Raw genomic sequence first — 22,462 nt, forward strand, 5'->3', positions numbered from 1 at the left:
TTTTCAGTGTTGTAATGCGGATATAACCACTTTCTTCAGGACAGTCTTCACAAAAATCTGATACTATGGTACATTAGATAGCCAGAAAATGTACTGTGTGGGATATATGTTATCACACTTCTATTGCCATAGACTGGAGAAGCTTGAGAAAGAGACCAGCAAGAAAAAAAGCATAGTGCAGAATCACTAATCTGCTGCAGCCCCAAGTGAATTAGCTAGCGGATTTGCACTTAATTCAGTCATTTCCTGAATGTACAATATCTTTGTTAAAAACACACTTATCAACTGCAACCCTTTTCAGGGGATGTGGATCCATTTAAATTGCACCTCTCTGCACAATTTTGTAAAATTATGTTTTAGCACTGACCTTTTGATGTCTCTTGTTGAGGTAAAAAAAAATGTGTAGTTTATCAGAAAAGCACTCTGGCGCTCATGGGTATTACACGGTGTGGTCATTTCACCATCTAGTTATGCGTGGAGCAAGGAGACAAAAACCAGGGAAAAGTGTACGAATTGTGCGTTTGTTCATAGTGTGCGCTTGTAAGACTTATATCCAATTCTCCCCATAGCAACATGTGCAGGGGAGCGAGTGTCCGTCAGGATCGCATAATGCTGAAAACATGCATCTAGAAGGACTGGCCGGCAACCTAACAGTCATCTTTGGAAGTGATGATCTTTACATTGTCTTGACTGACTTGTTGTCAGGATGTTCGAGAAACCCAGTGCGGTCCACGTAGATCCATTGCTGCGTCTGTGAAAATCGGTGAACTCTGAAAGCCTTCAATACATGGTTGTTATGACAACCAGGTCAAGTGATATAATATCCACATGACATGGCCAGCTTGGCTTGCACAACGCTATATAGAGCACATGACTAGGAGTAAATCAGGCAGGTCAGGCGGAAATATTGGGACATATCATCAGATTTGAAAAAGGCACAAGTGGAGAGAAAGGAAGGCTAATGTATTGTCGTTGCCTTTTATTCTCTATTATAAGGAAAACTTGCCCTAGTCCCCGTTTCATAATGGCAGAAATAATCCTGATGCAAATCCAAAAGGAATAGGTTCAAAGCATTAAGAATTGGATCACAGATTAAAGGTAGCCTGAGGACACCATGGATTTAGTGTCACTAGAAATGTTAATATGGCCACGTAATAAGTGTGCAGGCTCATAGAGGGAGCCTATTCCAACATGTATAAGGACTGCCTCCGTATGGTTTCATTCAAACCATTTTGATACATTTTTAAGCGGAATATCCAGTTCTGCGCTCTTTTGCGAAGCATGCTGGAAATGTCTCCTCCACGTCTTGGACATTTTACCCTTTCAATAATGTTCCATTTGATGTCTAGGCCATTATGCCCCTTCCTGTTGAAAGTGTGCTACCATGGGTGCATTTTCACGGTTGGTCCTGACGCAAGACATGTGTTCTTGTATCCGTTTTTTTTATGGGTCTACTCATCGTTCCAATATATTGTAATTGGCAGGGACATTTTATTAAATGGATAACATTTGAACTGTTAGTTTATTAAAATGTTCTGCTTCCAAGGTGTTTTAAAACCAAGATCCAAAGTTTTCATTCATGTCGTCATGGTGCAAAGATTGCATTGTCCACAGGGAGAGTGTACCAAAGGTGGTGGTGTGTCCCATAGTGTGGTTTGATGTACAGGTACATATGGTGGTTGATAGGAGTGTACCGGGGTGTCTCAAAGGTTTTTTCTCATTTTTATAGCAAATCTTGGTGCAGGTAGGTGCACAGATCCCAAATTAAGTATTGGCCAAAGTTTGAGAATGTCTTTCTTAATTTGATTGATTTTGTTTGAGTAACTAAATACCGCAATAATTAGTTGTGGACCTCTCGGTCTCGCCTGTTTTTACAAGGTTATTTCTCGTGGGATGTTCTTTGCCCATTTTCTTGCATGTCTGATCATTTTTTTGGGGTTTCCTCTTTCAAGAAGGCGGTTCGTCAGGACACCAGCTTGTGTATCATCACTCTTGTAGGATTGAGCAGTTTCTCCTATACCGCAAAAACTGGCCAAATGGCAAGTTATCGCGGAGACTTTTTGGAGGAAAACTGGAGTATTCCAGAAGTGAATTCCGGTCAGTTGGTTTGCGGAACACAGTAGTACTCAGTCCGCCATTGCTGGCTCGTATCTCTATATCAAGAAATTATATGACTTCTTTGTTAATGCTGTATGTAAATTCCAAATATCTAATATACTAGACACTGCATAAAGTAGTTTTCCACTAACCTTGCTAAATATCTCCTTCCCAACAGTGGCATGTTTTGCTAATTGCTCCATTTGCTTATGCTCCGTCTGTATTGCCTTCCATCTGTCTGGCCACTCAGTAAAACTCCACAGCTATTCAGCTAAACACAGACCCTTACCCACTGCTCATACTCTGTACTATCCTGGCCCCATGCCTACTGTTGTTATACTGTACTAGCCTGGCCCCATGCCGACTGTTGTTCTACTGTACTAGCCTGGCCCTATGTTGATTGCTGCTATCCTGTACTAGCCTGGCCCTATGCTGAGTGCTGCTATCCTGTACTAGCCTGGCCCTATGTTGATTGCTGCTATCCTGTACCAGCCTGGCCCTATGTTGATTGCTGCTATCCTGTACTAGCCTGGCCCTATGCTGAGTGCTGCTATCCTGTACTAGCCTGGCCCTATGTTGATTGCTGCTATCCTGTACCAGCCTGGCCCTATGTTGATTGCTGCTATCCTGTACTAGCCTGGCCCTATGTTGATTGCTGCTATCCTGTACTAGCCTGGCCCTCTGTTGATTGCTGCTATCCTGTACTAGCCTAGCCCTATGTTGATTGCTGCTATTCTACACTAGCCGGGCCCCATGCCTACTGTTGTCACACTCTACTAGCCTGGCCCTATGTTGATTGCGGCTATCCTGTACTAGCCTGGCCCTATGTTGATTGCTGCTATCCTGTACTAGCCTGGCCCTATGTTGATTGCTGCTATCCTGTACTAGCCTGGCCCTATGTTGACTGCTGCCATGCTGAACTAGTCCACTCCTACATCCCACACTTGCCGATAATAGGCAAACACCCCTACCAACACCGATATGACATCTCCTATGTCCAATCTATCCACTTGCTCCCTAGCAATCCTTACCACACTTACTGCCTTATCTACAATGGCAGCTCTCCACTACAGACCCCCGACAGCAAGGGAACTGACTAGCAAGATGCGTACCCAGCCCCCTACCCAACAGTCATTAGATCCCATTACCCAGATCTACCAGAGACAGGTCTGCCCTACCATACTAAGAAACCATAGACTAAGATCTAGACTGCCTAGGCCACCACGAGCCCACCTTTCACAAGGTCACTCTGAGTCGAAGCCTACACAAGCCTCTTGTAACACTCCTAAAACCAAACCTATCCGTACTCAGAAACCCTGCACTAAATCCTCTGATGCCATGATCAACAATGACCACACTAGTGATACCATGAAAGTAACACATAACCTTAAGGGAGGCCTCATCAAAGTTAGATCCTTGATAGCCCATGCATCTGAAATTGCCAACATCATCACCTGCAACCAACTCGACTTCCTAGCAGTGACTGAAACATGGCTGCATAAAGCAGCTGGCCCAGCCCTAATGCTAGCCATTCCCACGAACTTCACCATCTTTGGAAAAGACCGAGAAACTTCCAAAGGAGGCAGCATAGCTTTCATCTGCAGAGCCAATCTCACTATCAAAGAAATAGATCATATGACCATGCCTTCAGCAGAATTACTCTCGCTAAAACTAGAAATCTCCGCTTCACGGACTATTTCTGTGCACCTTATCCATAGACCTCCGGGCCCACTAGGTACTTTTGAAGAAGACATAACTATCTTTCTGAACACCAATGCCAAACCAGGGACACAAATCATTCTACTTGGCAATTTCAACCTAGGCTACAATGACCCTAAAGACACTAATGTCTCTATCCTAGCCAACACAATTTTGGAAGCAGGCCTCACCATCCGGAACAATGGCCCCATGCATTCCAAAGGCTGCACACTGGATTGGGTGGCAGATATCAACTGTGCTTCCCTCATAACGGCCATTGAACCGTGTATATAGACTGATCATTATCGGATCTCGTTGACCATCTCAGATTTACCTTAATCTAAGACAACCAAACTACCGGCACCTCCAGCCCTCACCCGCTGTAAAAAAAACATAACAGTCACGAATCTCCTCCCTTTGATTCAGCCCATCACCAATCACTCCAATCTGATCACCAACCCTAATGATCTGGTTGACCTGTACAACAAGACCATCAACTGAGCTATAGACGCCATTACGCAGTTGAAACTAAGCAAATCTAAACCTCTTGCCCATCTCAACACTTAGTTCACCCCAAGCCTAAAAGCTGTGCGTAAAGAAAAAAGACAAACAGAAGTCTGCTGGAAAAAAACCCTCTCCTCATACCAACAATCTCCTCATTGCCCTCACTAATAGTTAAAAGAAACAAATCATTCAGGCAAAAAACGAAACCTTTAATGATAGAATCAAAAAAGAAAACTCTAACACTAGGGAAATCTTTTCCATTCTCAGAGAATTAGAATCCCCTATCGCACCTGTAGACTCCTGCACCAAAGATACAATTTGGTGCACTAACATTCAAAATGCCTTATGCAATAAAATCACCATGTTACAAGACAAAATATCAGTCAAAAGATCCTCCCTCCACAACATTGCTCTCTCTACTCAAGAAGCCACCCTACAGGAACTTGCTGTCAACCAAACTAAACCATACAACCAATTCAACTTTAGAGCCATCTCCATTGTAGAAGCTAAGAACATCATGACCTCTCTTAAACCCTCTTGTTGCCTTGGCGACACCTGTCCAGCCCCAATCATCAAAGAAGCTGCACAAGAACTAGCCCTTTTCGTCACCTCCTTTATCAACTCTTCCTTTAAATCATGCTCTGTGCCTACCAACCTTAAAGATGCCTGGATATTACCCCTCCTAAAAAAAGCTAACCTAGATCCCAATGTCCCAACTAACTACAGGCCCTTAACGACAGTTCGTTCCCCCTTAAAATCTTAGATAAAGCTGCCTATCTACAGATCCAAGCGTACTTGGAGATTAATAACCTACTGGGCACAAGATAATATGGAAATATGGATTCAGACTGAGACACAGAACCGAGGCGGCACTCCTTGACCTCAAAAACCAACTAGATGAGCGTAAAGATAGAGGAGGCAAGTCCATTCTTCTACTCCTAGATCTGTCAGCCACCTTTGACTTGGTAGATCATAAAGTACTATGTAACCATCTCAAATCGGCTGCCCACTTCTCTACCAAGGCCACTGCGATGATAAATTCATTCCTTGATAATAGAACTATAAGAGTCTTCTCGCCCACCTCAGCTGCTGAGCCAGCTTCCATCACCTGTGGTTTTCCTCGGAGGTCATGTGTCTCCCCTACTTTGTATAATAATTTTACAAAGCCACTCTTCGATATCTTGGACAAACTGGGTGTTTCACATACTAATTATGCTGACAACACCCATATTCTCATCCCAATCCAAGGAGACTACGACAAAAACACTGACCTCATAAACAAAATCTATCAAATCATTCAAACCTGGATGGCCACACACGGTCTTTGTCTTAACGATGATAAAACCAAGCTTTTAATCATTGGATCCACGAGTAAACTGTGTCGAAATCAATGTAGCCAAGGAAGTTAAAACCTTAGGATTCTACTTAGACTCAGCTCTCAACCTTGATAAGCAAGTAAATGCCACAGCGTCAGCGGCACCTGCAAACTAATTCATGCATGTAAACCATTTCTGTCTACTGACAGTTGCATCACCATTGCACAAGGCCTTATCCTATCGAAACTAGACTACTGCAAACGCACTTCGCACTTTTTTTAGGCACTAGTAAACACAACACCAATAAACTCCAAACCTTGCAAAAAAAAACGCCCTTAGAACAGCATTAGGCATTCCTAAAGGACAACACATATCTGACCAAAGAAGAGCTGCCAATTGGCTGGCCATCAATGACAGAATCAAACTAAAAACCCTGAACATCACACACAACTGTCTCCGTAACAAAGCACCTGCATACTTCACAGAAAAATTCACTAAGCATACATCAGAACGCCCCATCAAAAAGGCCCAAGCCAATAGTATTAGAATCCCTAACTTCAATCTGAAAAGAACGGGAGGCTCAAGCTTCCCAGTATTGCCAGCTCATCTATGGAACTCTATCCCGGATTCACTAAGAGCCACACCCTCCTTCCACTCGTTCAAAACCAATGTTAAACGCTGGCTACTCACCAACGACTGCTGATGCTTTTACCTCTGAATGACTGGTCTCCACTCACCTAGACTCTTCTCTCCTCTCCCTATACCTCTTCTAATCCCTTATGTCACTGATAACTGGAAATGTAAACCTCATATATATTATATATATATTTCTGAGGCTTGTGGAATCTGCTTAGATCACATGCTGTGCATAGGCCGACATCTAGTGGAAGCTGCGGTGTATTACAGTTTGTTTTTCGGAACTCGAAAATGGGCGTCGACACAGGGCGTGCCAGTAATACTATCCCTAGTGTGACGTCCACTGTACCCATGATCCCTCACGCGTGTAGGACCCTCAGATTGTTTTTTTCCCCCATACTGGTCGGAAGCATTTCGTGGAGTTCCCTGGCCTTAGCCATACTTTTGCTAAATATTGTTATATTTATCCATTTCTCTACCCCAACGTCGAGTCACCGAACTTCCACACTCGACGCCGGCCCGGAGAAGAATTCGACCGTCGACAGCTGCATGACGGATTTGGGACTCGGAAGGCCTCTGGCCTCGGCCCGGGCCTTGGAAGGCCTCTGGCCTCGGCCCTGCAAGTAGGGAGAGTGGGGGGTGGACATACTCTACACTCGTTTGGTATATAGGTACATTCTTATATATTCCTACACTTACTAGCCCGCTGCCACAAGGTGCGTATGGAGGGTACCCCTTTCCAATTCTGCCCCAAGTGCAATTGCAAGTACCCTTGGGTCGACAGGCACGCCACATGCAATCTCTGCTTGCCGAGGGACCACCCCGAGGCGAACTGCAGAGCGTGTAGTAGGTTTAAACCGAAAACACTTAAGGACCGTTCGATCAAGCGTTGGGCCCACCACGCCAGGCGTCAGGAGGCCATGGCAGCGGAGGGCGCCTTCAGCGATAGCAGCGACGCTGTGCTTTCAGACGGCGAGGGCAAGGTGGTGTCAGGAGACAGCCGAGCGCAAGTCCCCTACCATGGAAGGTCGTCCGGCAGGGCGGCTATGGGGAAGACCCCCGGCGACACAAGGGCTACCCACAGCACTGCCACAAAGCACATGAAGTCCTACCGAGACTCGACGCGCACGTCGAGTTCTCGGAAAGAGGCATATAGAGAACGGTCCAAATCGGTGCCCTCTGGGCGTTCTCGATCTAGATCGCTGCATGACTCCAGGCAATCATCCACTGTTGCCAAGAGTGCCTCGCTCCCCAAGGTAACGGAAGTTCGATCATCTGAAGACGAAGCCGACTTCCATCCCCAGACCGCACTCCAGGAGTCGGCGCCCGCAGACCGGGTAACGGCAGCTCCCGAGTCCCTACCTCCACGTTCTAAAGATAGGAACACTACCCCCGAACCTCCACGCTGGGCGTCGGAAGGCTCCGGAGGGCCGAAAAAACAGGGAAAACACTCTTCTGCCCACGGGGAGGGGGGAAAACAACAGAGGAAGCAGTCTCAGCCTCCTCACACACCTCAAAAACTTCCCACTCCTCATAAACGGACAGACAAATCCCAGTCCTCTGTTATCCCAAGGACACCTGCTAAAACCAGTAAGTCTAGTCAGGATAAGGTGGAGAAAGCCCCAGAAAGGATCATTCCCAGTTCTAGAGAATGGTCTAGTGATGGCATAGACGGGGTTATGTCAAGGATGTCTTCATTGGCAGATTTTTACACAAAAAACCCTGAACACTTTCTCTCCTATACTCCCGACGGGTCAGCACCCTCAGGCTCTAAGGATCCAATACCTCCAAGTAAGAAGTCCCGGTTTGAAGCCCCAACACAGTCTTTGGACCCCTTCTATATACAGCCCTACTCCCAATATCAAGGGGATACATCCTGTTGTGAGGATCCAGATTTGGGCATGTTGGAAGTGCAAACTGGTATGGGCTACTATGGGGATGATGAGGACCAAGAAGAGGAAGACCCCGAGACCTACAGAGTAGAGAAAGAACCCCCGATTACAGACTTCCCTGTCGACAATCAGCCTCTCCTGAATGAAGTTCTGTCCGGAGCGGCAGAACATTTCCACATTGACACCCAGGGTGCTCAAGAGGAGAGGGACTTTGCAGAAGAGATAGTGGGAGAAAGGAGGCCTGTTGCTCAGGCCATCCCTATCCTTAAGTCTATTCAGAGAAGAATAGACCCTTCACTGTTAAATCCTAACCTCACCAGGGCAGTGAACCCCAGGATTGAGAAACTTTTCAGGGCAGCCCAATCAGACCCACTGTATATAAGGGGGCATCTGAAACCGGTCTCCCTGGTTGTTACTAACACCCGTAAGAGGGCTGGAACACCTTTGTCATCGTCCGAAGCGCCTCCCGACAAGGTGAGCAAGAAACTGTATGGTTTGGGCAGGAAAGTAGCCTCCACTTCCGCCTACCAGGCAAGGATTGCCAACTCCACCACCCTGTTGGCCAGCTACAACTGCCATCAGTGGGAAGAAGTCGCAGCACTCATAGACTCCGCCCCAGAACCCTCAAAGAGCCAGTTGGCACGAGTTGCGGTGGAGGGAAGAGCAGTGTCCGGTTGCATTTTAAAAGCAACCTTTGATGCCGCAGATAACGCCGGTAGATTGATAGCAGAAGGAACTGTTATCAAGAGACACGCTTGGTTACGGCAGTCTGGGTTCAAAGCTGAAACCCAAGAATCTTTGTTAGATAAACCGGTGGAGCCGGATCTGTTGTTTGGTAAGGCGGTCGAGGACGCGCTGAAAAATGCCAAGGACGAATATGAGACACTCAAATCCCTAGGCCAACTAACCAACAAACCCCCTAATCAGAGAGGGAATGGCAATTTTCGTCGCCCACGCGGCCAAAATTCCCAGAGAGGATCTAACTATTCCCAGGGACAGGGTACACCGTGGAACAATAATAACCAACAGTCTACCCAGGGTTACGGCAGGGGTAATAAAAGAGGACGTGGTGAGGGTAGAGGCAGTCCCAGTAAAGGAGGCGGCACGCCTCCACCAAAACAGTGACGCCCGGTTCAGGGTCCCTTCCCACGCAACCCCAGTAGGGGGACGCATTTCCAACTTCACCCAAGTTTGGGAAGGGATCACATCAGACAGATGGGTGCTGTCCACAGTATCCGCTGGGTACTGCATAGAACTGTTAGAGCGTCCCCGGAACCATCCTCCACGACAAAGAATACATTCTTTGGAACACCAGAAGATCCTCCTCGAGGAGATCGTCAATCTGCTAGCAAAGGATGCGATAGAACTCTTATTCAACTTACTTCCTTGTGCCAAAAAAAGATTTGACAATGCGCCCAGTATTGGATTTACGGCCTGCAAACAAGTATGTCAAGCCCCAAAAATTTTGCATGACTACTCTCCAAGAGGTAATCCCCCTCCTAAAAAAGGGGATTACATGGCAACATTGGACATGAAAGATGCCTATTTTCATATTTCCATGTTCCCAGCGCACAGAAAATACTTGCGCTTGAAGGTGGACAGTCGACACTACCAGTTCAAGGTACTGCCCTTCGGGATAGCTTCGGCTCCAAGGGTATTCACCAAGGTACTGGCGGTGGCGGCAGCACACCTACGCAGGGAGGCAATCCCGGTGTACCCTTACCTGGACGACTGGCTCATCACGGGGGAGACCCCAGTAATTTGCAAAACAAACATTCAAAGGACAATCAACCTCCTCTTCGAATTGGGCTTCTCAATAAACGAGAAAAAGTCAAGTTTGGTGCCAAGCACCTCCAAACAGTTCCTAGGAGCTATCCTAGACACTCAAGAGGGGTTGACCTTTCCTTCTGAGGAAAGATTTCGGAATATACTGCTGCAAATTCCGCAATATCAGTCCGGTCAACAGATAACGGTACGCAAAGCAATGCGGTTGCTGGGCATGATGGCGTCATGTATTTACCTGGTCCCCCACGCGCGCCTGCGCATGCGTCCCATAAAGGAATGGTTGGCGAAACAGTGGTCTCAGGCAAGTGGTCAGTGGGACGCTCTAGTGGTCGTTTCACCAACACTTGTACAAAGCCTAAACTGGTGGACAAGAGAAAATCTGTCCAAGGGGAAACCCTTTTACGATCCCGAGATACAGGCGGTAGTCACAACCGATGCATGCCTGACAGGGTGGGCACAATCTCCACCACACAGCTCAGGGTCTCTAGTCTCACTCAGTGGCCAAGAATCACTTCAACCTGCTAGAGCTTCTGGCAGTATTCAGAGCGCTTCAAGCGTTCAAGCCCTACCTGCTAAATCTTTCAGTGCAAATCCGGACGGGCAGCACTACAGCCATGTTTTACCTGAACAAGCAAGGAGGGACTCGTTCGCCAAATCTGTCCAAGCTTGCCCAAAAAATTTGGAAATGGGCACTCAGACGGAATATCTTCCTGTCATCGAAACATGTTCCAGGGGATCTCAATTCTTTAGCGGATGCTCTAAGCAGAGACCCCCTCCCAGAAGAACACGAATGGTGTCTACACAGAGAAGTCGTAGAAGATATCTTCTCTCAATGGGGTTTCCCCACTGTAGACCTATTCGCCACAAGCGAAAACTGACAATGCCCAGGATTTGCATCCAGGTTCCCCAAACCAGACTCCCAGGGGAACGCCCTGTCGATGAACTGGTCAGGAATGTTTGCGTACGCTTTTCTACCAACTCCTCATCAGGAAGGTGGTCAACAAGATGAACAGAGAATCTATGACGCTCGTCCTGGTTGCTCCCATGTGGGCGAGACAACCGTGGTTCCCACACTTACACAGATTAGCCGTTTGCAAACCGATCAAACTTCCGGCCTGGTACAACCTACTGTCCCAGCACCAAGGTCAAACAGTGCATCCTCAACCCAACTCAATGAACCTGGCAGCATGGCTCCTGAGGTCATAGAGTTCGGACATCTCCATTTACCACAGAGGTGTATGGACATCCTAAAAGAATCTAGGAAACCAAACACAAGGCACTGCTACTTTGACAAATGGAAGAGATTCGTTATCTGGTGCCAGAATAAACAAATCAACCCATTTGATTGCACACCTTCCATTATTGTTACAAACATGCTCCACCTGCTGGATGCAGGACTGGTTTTTAACTCCCTGAAGGTACACCTGGCAGCTCTGTCGGCATACACCACTTCCCATAACAAGGTGTCGTGGTGGAAAGTACCAGTAGTTAAAGCCAACATGGAAGGAGTAAAGAGACTTCACCCTCCTATTTCAAACCCACCACCAGGATGGGACCTTAATGTGGTGCTATCTAAACTCATGGGCCCCCCATTCGAGCCCATGCACAAAAGCAGTCTCAAACACCTGACTTACAAAACGGCCTTCTTAGTAGCAATTACATCTATAAGAAGGGTCAGTGAAATTCATGCTCTGTCAGTGCAAGATCTCTTCTTTGCTGTCCATAAAGATAAACTGGTTTTACGCACACACCCTAGGTTCTCACCTAAGTTTATTTCAAAATTCCACGTGGACCAGTCCATCGAGCTTCCGGCTTTCTTCCAAGACCCACAAAGCTCGGCTGAGGTGAAACTACACACACTAGATGTGCTTAGGGCGGTCCTCTACTATGTAAACAAGACCAGACCGCTAAGGAAAACAGATCAGCTGTTTGTCTCCGTAGCTACAGGCAGAGAGGGGGATCGCGTCTCTAAAGGTGCCATTTCTAAGTGGATTATTAACTGTATCCAGCTGTGTTACTCACTTTCTGAAAAAACTCTGCCTTTCACGCCAAGAGCCCACTCTACAAGAGGCATTGGGGCCACTCTGACTTTCATTGCAAATGTACCCCTTGACACCATTTGCAAAGCAGCTACTTGGAGCTCTATTCACACTTTTACTCAGCACTACTGCATTGACACCCATTCCAAGACAGATACCCAAGTGGGACAAGCGGTTCTAAGACATTTATTTGCTCATGACCCTTCTCACATCCCACCTCCTTCTTCAGGTACTGCTCGCTTATCTATGCACAGCATGTGATCTAAGCAGATTCCACAAGCCTCAGAAGGGATACATTACTCACCGTAATCGTATTTCTGATGCTTGTCTCTGCTTAGATTCACATGCGACCCACCCTTCCTCCCCTATGAGAGAAGCCGCATGGATGCTTGTAGTCTTACCTTTCTTTATATCTGCTTGGATCATCTGTACTCACGCTTCTCCTCATGCTACCTCATGTCAGAAAAAATACAATCTGAGCGTCCTACACGCGTGAGGGATCATGGGTACAGTGGACGTCACACTAGGGATAGTATTACTGGCACGCCCTGTGTCGACACCCATTTTCGAGTTTCGAAAAACAAACTGTAATACTCTGCAGCTTCCACTAGATGTCGGCCTATGCACAGCATGTGAATCTAAGCAGATACAAGCATCAGAAATACAATTACGGTGAGTAATGTATCCCATCAGTAACCTCACCTGTGGTGTACATATACCTCTCTCCACTCTGTATACTACTGCTTAGTGCCTCAAGCTGTTTTTCCTTGTAAATACAAACATAACCTCAATTGCAACTGACACCCTTTATGTAAATGTAAGATATTTATGTAACTGTAACATAAGAAATGTAAGATATTTATGTAACTGTAACCTAAGAATTCACAAGCGCCCAGTTGCCTAGCGGCCCGGTGCGCTGTACAAATAAATCAACAATACAATAAAATCGATTCCTTGAATTGAGCCAGTCCATAAATTCCTCAAAGGATGTTGCGTCACCGGTAAAAACAGCCAGGACATCGTCTGCGTAGCAATTCCATAATGTGATCTGTGAGAGGAAAGGGTTGGTGGCTTGGTAGATATTTTTCTTCAAAATCAGCCACATATAGGTTTGCTAAAGACAGTGCATAAGTGTCCCCCATTGCCATGCCAGAACATTGCTGAAAAGAAGTGTCCTTATAGAGAAAGAAATTCTTGGTAAGTGCTATTACTGCTAATTGCAAAATGAATTGTATAAGCACCTCTGAAGGGGGGCTGAGCTCCTGTAGGATTGATTCAACAATAAGTAGTGTCTCTGTTTTAGGGATGTTAGTATACAGGGATTCAATGTCAAGAGTGACAAGGAACTGGGTCTGCGAGTTAAGTTTTAGGTTGTCTAGCATATTGAGAATACTCGTGGTATCTTTCAAATATGATCGCATTTTGGGGACTTCTGCTAGGGAAAAGTCCACAAATTCTGATAGTGGCTCTAGGATAGACTGAATCCCGGCTACTATAGGGGGCCTGGAGGCTTATCTTAAATATATATGAGTATACATAGCAATTTAATAGCCCATAGACATACTAAGATAACCTAGGGTTACTTGACTAAAAAAGAAAAACCAGTTTGGAAAATGTCACTTTAGATTTGTAATACCAATTGGGAAAAGGAAGAAGACAAAACACTCCTCACTCTCTGTTAATTGATACTGTTTATAAACAGGGAGTTTGAATGGGTGACGGTTGCTGAAAATGGGGGAAGGCAATCTTTGGCCTCCTACATGCAGCAACCACCGTCTACCGGTTTCAGTGGTGTAATGCAGATATAACCACTTTCTTCAGGACCATCTTCACATAAATCTGGTACTATGGTACATAAGAGAGCCAGAAAAGGTGCTGTGTGGGATATACGTTACCACACTTCTATTGCCATAGACTAGAGAAGCTTGAGAAAGAGACCTGCAAGGAAAAAAAGCATACTGCAGAATCACTAATCTGCTGCGGAGTCTCTGCGGAGTCGATCATTTTTGAAAAAGCGATAATTAAGAAATTGGAGACAATTGAGAAGGAAGAAAAATCTTGCTTCCAGAACATCTCCAATCTAGAACGCACTTCATTAAGCGGCCTTACTAACAATAGTGATTTGACTATTAAACAAGCAGACAAAGGGGGAGCTATTGTCGTGATGAACACCCAGGATTATGATACAATGGTGACAACACTATTGAACAACAGAGGACACTACCAGATCCTTCCCTGTGATCCAACAGACACTCTTAGAACACTAATCACAGGGATAGTTGAAGAAGCGTTGTGTGAAGACCACATCAGCCCGAAAGAGGCTGCCTTTCTCTGTCCAAAATTCCCTATAATGCCAGCATTTTATGCCTTGCCCAAAGTGCACAATGGCATCCCTCCACCTCCAGGCCGCCCTATAGTAGCCGGGATTCAGTCTATCCTAGAGCAACTATCAGAATATGTGGATGTTTTCCTAAGAACAGAAGTCCCCAAAATGCGATCATATTTGAAAGATACCACGAGTATTCTCAATATGGTAGACAACCTACAATTTAACACGCAGACCCAGTTCCTTGTCACTCTTTGTCATGATGCCTACCCCCGGAGCACCAGGCCAGGCCCAGCACCCCCGGGAGCAGGCATCACGCCCCCGGGTAAAAGCCCAGCAGCCCTTTATAGGGGCTCTTTGGACTCTGTCCTGGCGTCGTTGGCGCCAGGCTCATGTTGGACATCAGTCCTGGCGCCATAGGCGCCAGGCTCATAAGGGGAAGTGTTTGGTGCACTTACCTGAAGCAGACCATGCTGCATGAAGAACCAAGCCAAATGAGGCTTAGGAGGGACTATTTTTCTGAAGGAACTATTTTGTTACTTGGGTGGGGCTGTGGAAGAATACTCACCTGGAACTTCTTCCAAGGCTATTTAAGCCACGCCCGGACAGCCACACGTGATTCGCGTTGTTCTGCATCCCAGCAGCTGAACGCTCACTGTGTCAGCTCCTTCACCTGGACTCCAGCCACGCCTGCCTCGAACCTGGAACACCTGTAAGGAAAGAAGAGAAGAGAAAGGTGAAAACCAAGAACTTATTCAACCTTCTTACCTGCATCCGGAATCTTCACGCCAGCATTCCTGAAGGAAGACTTCCATTTAAAAGCACTGCGTTGCTCGCTGCAGCGCCGCGCTTCACTCACCTGTTCCCGAGACGCCGCAGCTCTCAGCACGAAAGGACAAAAGACATTACTGGGGAATTATAAAGACATTTAGAGGGGCCGCCCTCAGCACTAACTCACCTGATTTTACCACCGGCAATTTAAGCCCTCAACGCATCGCCTTCGTTCTGCACCTGAAATAAAGGACAGATCACAGGTTAGGAAAAACAACATAAAAGGAGGCTCACACTTGAACTTTTGCATCTTCATACTTACGGCGTATCGCTCAGAAAAGTCAAGTGGATTTGCCAGCGCCATTCTGAAAACCAGTGAAGTAACTGGACGAACGCGCGCCCCTGCACCAGAAGCAGGATGGAGAGTTCATCCTTCCAAACCATAAGGTGAGCTTAAACCGGGGGTTTTGGAGGAAGTCGGAGAAGAACGAAGGGGGAAAGGGGGGAGCAAGCACACTATTCAGCTGCAAAAGGATATTCCTACGGGCCAGACAAGCAAGAATTGGGGGTCCTGTTCAATCGGTGGTCCGAATTCTGCGCATCACGCTTGAAGAGGCCACAGCAACCCAGACCAGCGCCTCTGTGGGAGCCAGGTGAGCGTTACACTCTTGACATTGAATCCCTGTATACTAACATCCCTCAAACAGAGACACTACTTATTGTTGGGTCAGTCCTACAGGAGCTCAGCTCCCCGTCCGAGGTGCCGATACAATTCATTTTGCAATTAGCAGAAATAGCACTTACCGAGAATTTCTTTCTCTAGAAGGACACTTTTTTATCAGCAATGTTTTGGCATGGCAATGGGGGACACTTTTGCACTGTCTTTAGCAAAACCTATATGTGGCTGATTTTGAAGAAAAATATATCTACCAAGCCACCAACCCTTTCCGCTCACAGATCACTTTATGGACTTGCTACATAGACGATGTCCTGGCTGTTTTTACCAGTGATGCAACATCCTTTGGGGAATTTATGGTCTGGCTCAATTCAAGGAATAGATATTTGAATTTTACATACAGCATTAATAAAGAAGTCATACAATTTCTTGATATAGAGATACGAACCAGCAATGGCGGACTGAGTACTACTGTGTACTCACTTCTGGAATACTTCAGTTTTCATCCACAAATTCTCAGCAATAGAAGAAAATGCTGAATGCCACAAGAGTATGATACACAATCTGGTGTCCTGACAAACCACCTACTTGAAAGAGGATACCCCAAAAAAATTCAGACATGCAAGAAAACAGGCAAGAAACATCCCACGAGAAATAACTTGCAACAACAGGCGAGACCGGAAGGTCCACAACTAATTACTGCAGTATTTAGTTACTCAAACAAAATCAATCAGATTAAGAAAGACATTCTCAAAACTTTGGCCAATACTTAAGGTGGGATCTATAAACCTACCCGCACCAAGATTGGCTATAAAAAAGAGAAAAACCCTTTGAGACACCCTGGTACACTCCTATCAACCACCAGATGTACCTGTAAATTAAACCACACTATGGGACACAACACCACCTTTGGGCCACTCTCCATGTGGACAATGACATTTTTGCACCATGGCGACAAGTCCGAAAACATTGGATCTTGGTTTAAAAACACCTTGGAAGCAGAACTCTTTAACAAACTGTAACAGTTCAGATGTTACCTATTTAATAAAATGCCCATGCCAATTACAATATATTGGCATGACGAATAGACCCAATAAAAATAAGATCCAAGAACACATGTCTTGCGTCAGGACCAACCATGAAAATGCACCCTTGGTAGCACACTTTCAACAGGAGGGGCAAAATGCCCTAGACATCAAATGGAACATTATTGAAAGGGTAAAATGTCCAAGACGTGGAGGAGACATTTCCAGCATGCTTCTCAAAAGAGAGCAGAACTGGATATTCCGCTTAAAAACGGATCAAAATGGTTTGAATGAAACCATACCCTGGCAGTCCTTATCCGTGTTGGAATAGGTTCCCTCTGAGCCTGCACACATATTACTTGGCCATATTAACATTTCTAGTGACACTAAATCCTTGGTGTCCTCAGGGTACCTTTCATCTGTTATCTAATTCTTAATTTTACTTAATCCTCAGTGACTCTCTCTCTCATATATATATATATATAATCAAGTATGAGTGCCTTGAACCCTTTCCTTTTGGTTTCGCATTGGGATTAATTCTCCAATTATGAAATGGGGAACAGGGCAAGTTTCCCTTATAATGGGTCATAAAAGTCAAAGACAATACATTAGCCTTCCTTTCTCTCCACTTGTGCCTTTTTCAAATCTGATATATCCCAATATTTCTGCCTGACTTACTTCTAGTCATGTGCTCTATACGGCGGTGTACCTCTCCACACATCCGCACGCGTATATAGCGTTGCGTAAGCCAAGCTGGCCATGTCACATGGATATTATATCACATGACCTGGTTGTCATAACAACCATGTATTGAAGGCTTTCAGATTTCACCGGCTTTCGCAGACGCAGCAACAGAGCTACGTGGACAGCACTGGGTGTCACTGACCTCCTAACAACAAGTAAGTCAAGACAATGTAAAGATTATTACTTCCAAACATGATTGTTACCATGCTGCCTGGTCCTTCTAGATGGGTGGTTTCGGCATTGTGCAATCCTGACGGACACTCGCTCCCCTGCACATGTTGCTATGGGGAGAATGGGATATAAGTTTTACATTACCTTACCCGAGAAGCTCAATGTCTGGAGAGCTCTTGTTCTCTCTAGGCTAGACTACTGCAATAGCCTTTTCATTAATCTACCCTCTTCCCCTCTACAACCCCTCCAGCTAATCCAGAATAAGGCTGCAAGACTTATCCTTGGCGTCAAGCCCAGGGACCGCATCTCTCCAGTGCTAAAAACTATCCACTGGCTCCCAGTTGCTGCAAGGATCAAATTAAAATCCCTCTGCATCACCCACAAGGCTGTCTGGGGCCATGGACCAAGCTATCTGCAACATGCTGTCACTAAGTACTCCCCTTCCAGATCTTTACGTTCCTCTGGCACCAACTTAAGTGTGTTAAACGCTTCGCAAACAGTGAGCTGGTAGCAGATCTCTTTCCTCACCAGGCTTCCTCCTATGGAACAGCCTCTCCCTTCCTCTTGGTCTTCAGCCGTATCTCCTCAAATTCTGGAAGCTCCTCAAGACTTTCCTTTTCGCCTTCTCCTTCCCTTCCTCCCTCCTCTGCTAAAACTCACAGCTATTGAGATTGGTGACCAGGGCCCTTATGTGTCCTCCTGGGTCCTGACCTCCCACACCCAATCACCTACAGCCTCTGCCCCTCCCAGCATTTTGCCTAGGCACCCGCCGCCTGTGCCACTACAAGCTTGCACCTTTTTACTTAGGCACTTACAGCTGCTCACTACAAGCACTTCCCACTTGATACACCTAGCACTTACCCCCTACTCCGCTACCCCTTCTCACTTTCTGAATGCTCACCAGGCCTAGTAGGTTCTCCTCTATCTTAGTGTTCTATCTAAATGTACTCCAATGTTACCTCCCTGTTGTCGTGTGGGCGCTTTGAAACTCAATTTACTTGTATAAGTACCTTACAAATGCACAACAAATAAATAAATATTTGTCATATAAGGCTGGTCTATTTCAACATGACAATAGGCAATGGAGCATTGGGGAGTTGGGTCCTGATGTCGACCTTGTATGTTCTCTCTGGAATATCCTCCCAAGGTCCATAGGGAAACTCCTTCCCCATGTGACCCGCCCTCATATTGCATCCCCAAGGGTCTTCTGGACTGTGGTTGCACCCCCCTGGCCACATGAGAAGGGGTTTCCCCTGGGAAGCAGGGAAGGCACCCCGAGAATTTGTCACACCTCTCAACTCCCTCCTTTTGAATGTTCTCAAATGAATATTGCAGATTCCAAACCTTTGGTGCAGATAATTGAGAAAACCTGCCTGTCTGGCCTTGACTTTCTCTGGCATTCTGGAGGGAGCAGTTAGTGCTGCTACAGCACTGATCAGAAATTTCATTTAATTGATGTTGGATGTTTAATTATCTGCTTATTTAAAGATGCTTGTAAAAAGCTGCTTTTTTTTGCACCATGCATTGTTTGTATCTGTGGTGAAGATGTTGTTTGTTTTTTTTTTTTTTTTTTTTTTTTATTATTTTGCATTTAATCAATAAAAGATTTTTACAAAAGACTTTTGTCATTTCAATAACAAATTAATGCGAGAGTACCGCTAACGGCTGAATTTTTCTTTCCCAAGTCATTTGCACAATCTTATCGTCAGATTGATCCATATCCGTTTTACGGCAAATATTCGAGAATAAACATTTGACATTAGAGGTTGGCAACGTTGGCTCGTTTCAAAGCAATATCCAAAAGTTTAGCTGCAGCCCTCGACCATCTGGCTGAGTCACCAGCAATTAGCCGACGCCAACCCGTTTCTTCACTTACTGCTGATGGATAAGATAATAGCGGTGCCAAGTACGCCTCTCTTTCTTTAGACATTTCAGGAAAGGACGTCAGTAGGTGTCTCACAGTTTCAGGCTGGTCCGCATTTTCACATAGCCGACATGAATCTATGGTAGATTGTGATCTCAGAGCCAGGATTTCTCTTGTATGTAAGGTATTTAACCGAGCTCTCATGAATGTTCTTCTTAATTCTTTCTCAGGGAATTTTTCAACATATCTCAATGGTGTTTTTAGTTTGTGTCCCGGCGAGAGATCCTTGAGAAGTTTGTATGACATCATTTTTTCATTAGTCGAGATCCATTCTTGCTGCTCTATTTTTTCCTTCACTCTGCCTTGGTTTGAAATTAGGAGTTCTTCCGTACAGGGTATCTCTCCCAGTTTATTTTTTAATTTCTTTACCCAGTCATTTAGAGGTTTACACTTCAGTTTGTATAACATATTTTGAGACTGACAAATATTATACATGTTTATGAATTATGGCACAAAGCTAGAGTGTTACAGCAACCATAACCAAAATATAACACATGGCACAAAATGTACTGCATTTGAACTTAAATGCATGTTTTAGTCATTTTACTTTAACATAGTTTGCCATATAAGTGTGTAAACCCATTTTTACATTTAATGTACATCATGCCCTTAGCACAGGAATTTTTGGGTATTTTGCCTATATTCCTGATTTCCTTTGTGGTTTTACTTGTAATGTGATTTCATATGACTCAGTTGAAGAGCAATGACTGTAATGTCACCTAATATATCACTCCCTGTTATGTCACCACATGTAAGTTAGTGTGAGCAATTGCTTTAGCCTGCTTTAAAATTGCTTTGAACTCAAGGTCCCACACACAGTAGAACTGACTCCATTTGACGTCTCAATTGGCCTAAAACTGTGTGCAAGAAAATTGTAGATCTGCTTTCTATCCCAACCTTTATTTTCAGCTGAAAATTGACAATCACACTCAGACCGAACTTGTTCATTCCAGCAGTTTTCATGGCATACTAAATCCACTTGCTAACTGTTTGCCAACATTGAGTAGGGTTACAGAATCTTATTAAAATGGCACGTAAGAAAGACTGGTTTGTCAGCTATGGTGTTCTCCTACTGGACGTGTAAACCAGTATTAACAGTTCAAACATATCGAGGATTGCATTTAAGCTAAAGTGCATTTAGACATAATACAGCTCAGTAGTTTAGGGTGTAGGTGTTGATATAAGCATTACTTTTGTATTCCACCAGGTTTCAGAGCTTTGTTTTTCTGTAACTGAATTTAATTTTGTGCAGTTCAACTCATCCTTTGCACATTCTCTTCCAGTTTTCTCACTACACACTGTGCGCTTCAGTTCTCCTCGCGAGGGATCCGGCCGGGCCTCACCACAGTGCTGGCACGACACCTGGATAAAAACACCATGGGCTACATACAGTGGCGCTGGGGTATCCAGTCTGCAATGAACACAAGTGTGGTCCGGGACACTAAGAATAGCCACTTCACCATGGCTTTTCAGGTAAGGTTCAGAGATCTTTTTCCAAAGGGTAGCATGATCGCTACTTAAATTGGTGATGAGAAGTTTAGTTACTCACTTCGGATGGTTAAGTCTTTTTTTATCACTTTTATTCTTTGTCATGTTTAGACTATATTACATTGCCTTCTCTCAACTTTCCCTAATAAAACTTTCAGAGAAGTTGTGTTTCTCTGGTATGGCTCTAATATATCATACTTTACGCTTAAAACTAAACATTCTAAACTAAAACTAAATTTGATGAGACATTATAACAACTCAAACCGAAAAAAAAGAGTGAAATTCAGAAGTTATGGTTAGCAGTGCACCAGTGTATTGTCCTCCCATCCATTCGTTCCCCAGCGGTTTGTGCTCTTTATGGGCATTTGCATTTTTATAAGATATCATTTTTTGGTATGTTTATATAAAAACCTAACTTACTTTAAAGTATGTTTAAATTACATTTTCTATTTTTTAAGTTATACTTTAACCATGCATGTACCTTTTCTGCTGTACATGGCCTGGGGCATGCCTTTTCACAGGAATGCCTTCCAGAGTGGCCACATCGCTTTTAGGTGAGAACATGCCATAAATAAAGCCTCTAGCCACTCCCTGAGCAGAACATTGCCCCTCTTCAGTGCTTCTAGGGCTTGGCTGCAAGGGAACTGAGCAAGATGGCCCTACACAGGCCCTGCATTCTTTCTCATAAGCTTAATTGTTCAGCAAGCGGTGCCCAGGGTACCAATTTTTATAGTTGTCAGTTGGGACCCCTGGCGTTCACGAACCAGTTACCTCTCAATTGTTTTGAAAATGTTCGGTCCGTTTCATGAAGGGGGAATGACTTATAACAGGCGAGGGTGCCACAATTGCAGCATTTTGTTCAAACTCTCATAAGAATGTTAGTTGATTCTTAGTGCAAACTTGGCAGCAGTGTTAAGTTAGAAAATGTGGTTTGTTAAAAATCTGTCCAGTGTGTTTAATAAAAATCTAGAAATTAGATCTATTTCTCCAATCCAGGGTACAGGCATAACATTTCAGTTAAAACTCTAGTAAATGCCTGCATCAAATCTTTTTAGCTTGATTGCGATCTTGGCGGCCGGGGTGGGGGGTAAGGGGGGGTCAAAGACGCTTGTTCACAGATCCTTTGGTCTAGAACATGTTTGGAGAATGCAGCCTATTACAAACCACTGTGCCTTGCACTGATGCAAAGGATGACAGGACATGCCCCAGAGGAATGAAAAAGTCCCCCAAATGGGAAAAGCAGTACACAGTTGAATGCCGTCTTTAAATGCTGAGCTGGTTGGGTTTTGGACATTTAGGCATGTTCTTTGCAAGTTAGGGATCGAGAAAGTACCCCAGTAGTCCCAGACTTTATGGAAAGTCTCCAAATC

General features: G+C 45.0%; 1 protein-coding gene across 1 annotated transcript in view; it reads left to right on the forward strand.

Moving 5' to 3' along the window:
- The window catches only part of DNAJC11 (DnaJ heat shock protein family (Hsp40) member C11), a 1,722,882-nt gene that overhangs the window by 1,161,772 nt on the left and 538,648 nt on the right, over window positions 1-22,462 (forward strand). The window contains exon 8 of the mRNA XM_069610417.1: window positions 20,888-21,077. Within this exon, the coding sequence (XP_069466518.1) occupies window positions 20,888-21,077 (190 nt within the window). The remainder of the gene's footprint in view (window positions 1-20,887; window positions 21,078-22,462) is intronic.

The sequence above is a fragment of the Ambystoma mexicanum genome, chromosome 8 (genome assembly GCF_040938575.1).
Source record: "Ambystoma mexicanum isolate Mex_15411 chromosome 8, UKY_AmexF1_1, whole genome shotgun sequence".
Taxonomy (NCBI): domain Eukaryota; kingdom Metazoa; phylum Chordata; class Amphibia; order Caudata; family Ambystomatidae; genus Ambystoma; species Ambystoma mexicanum.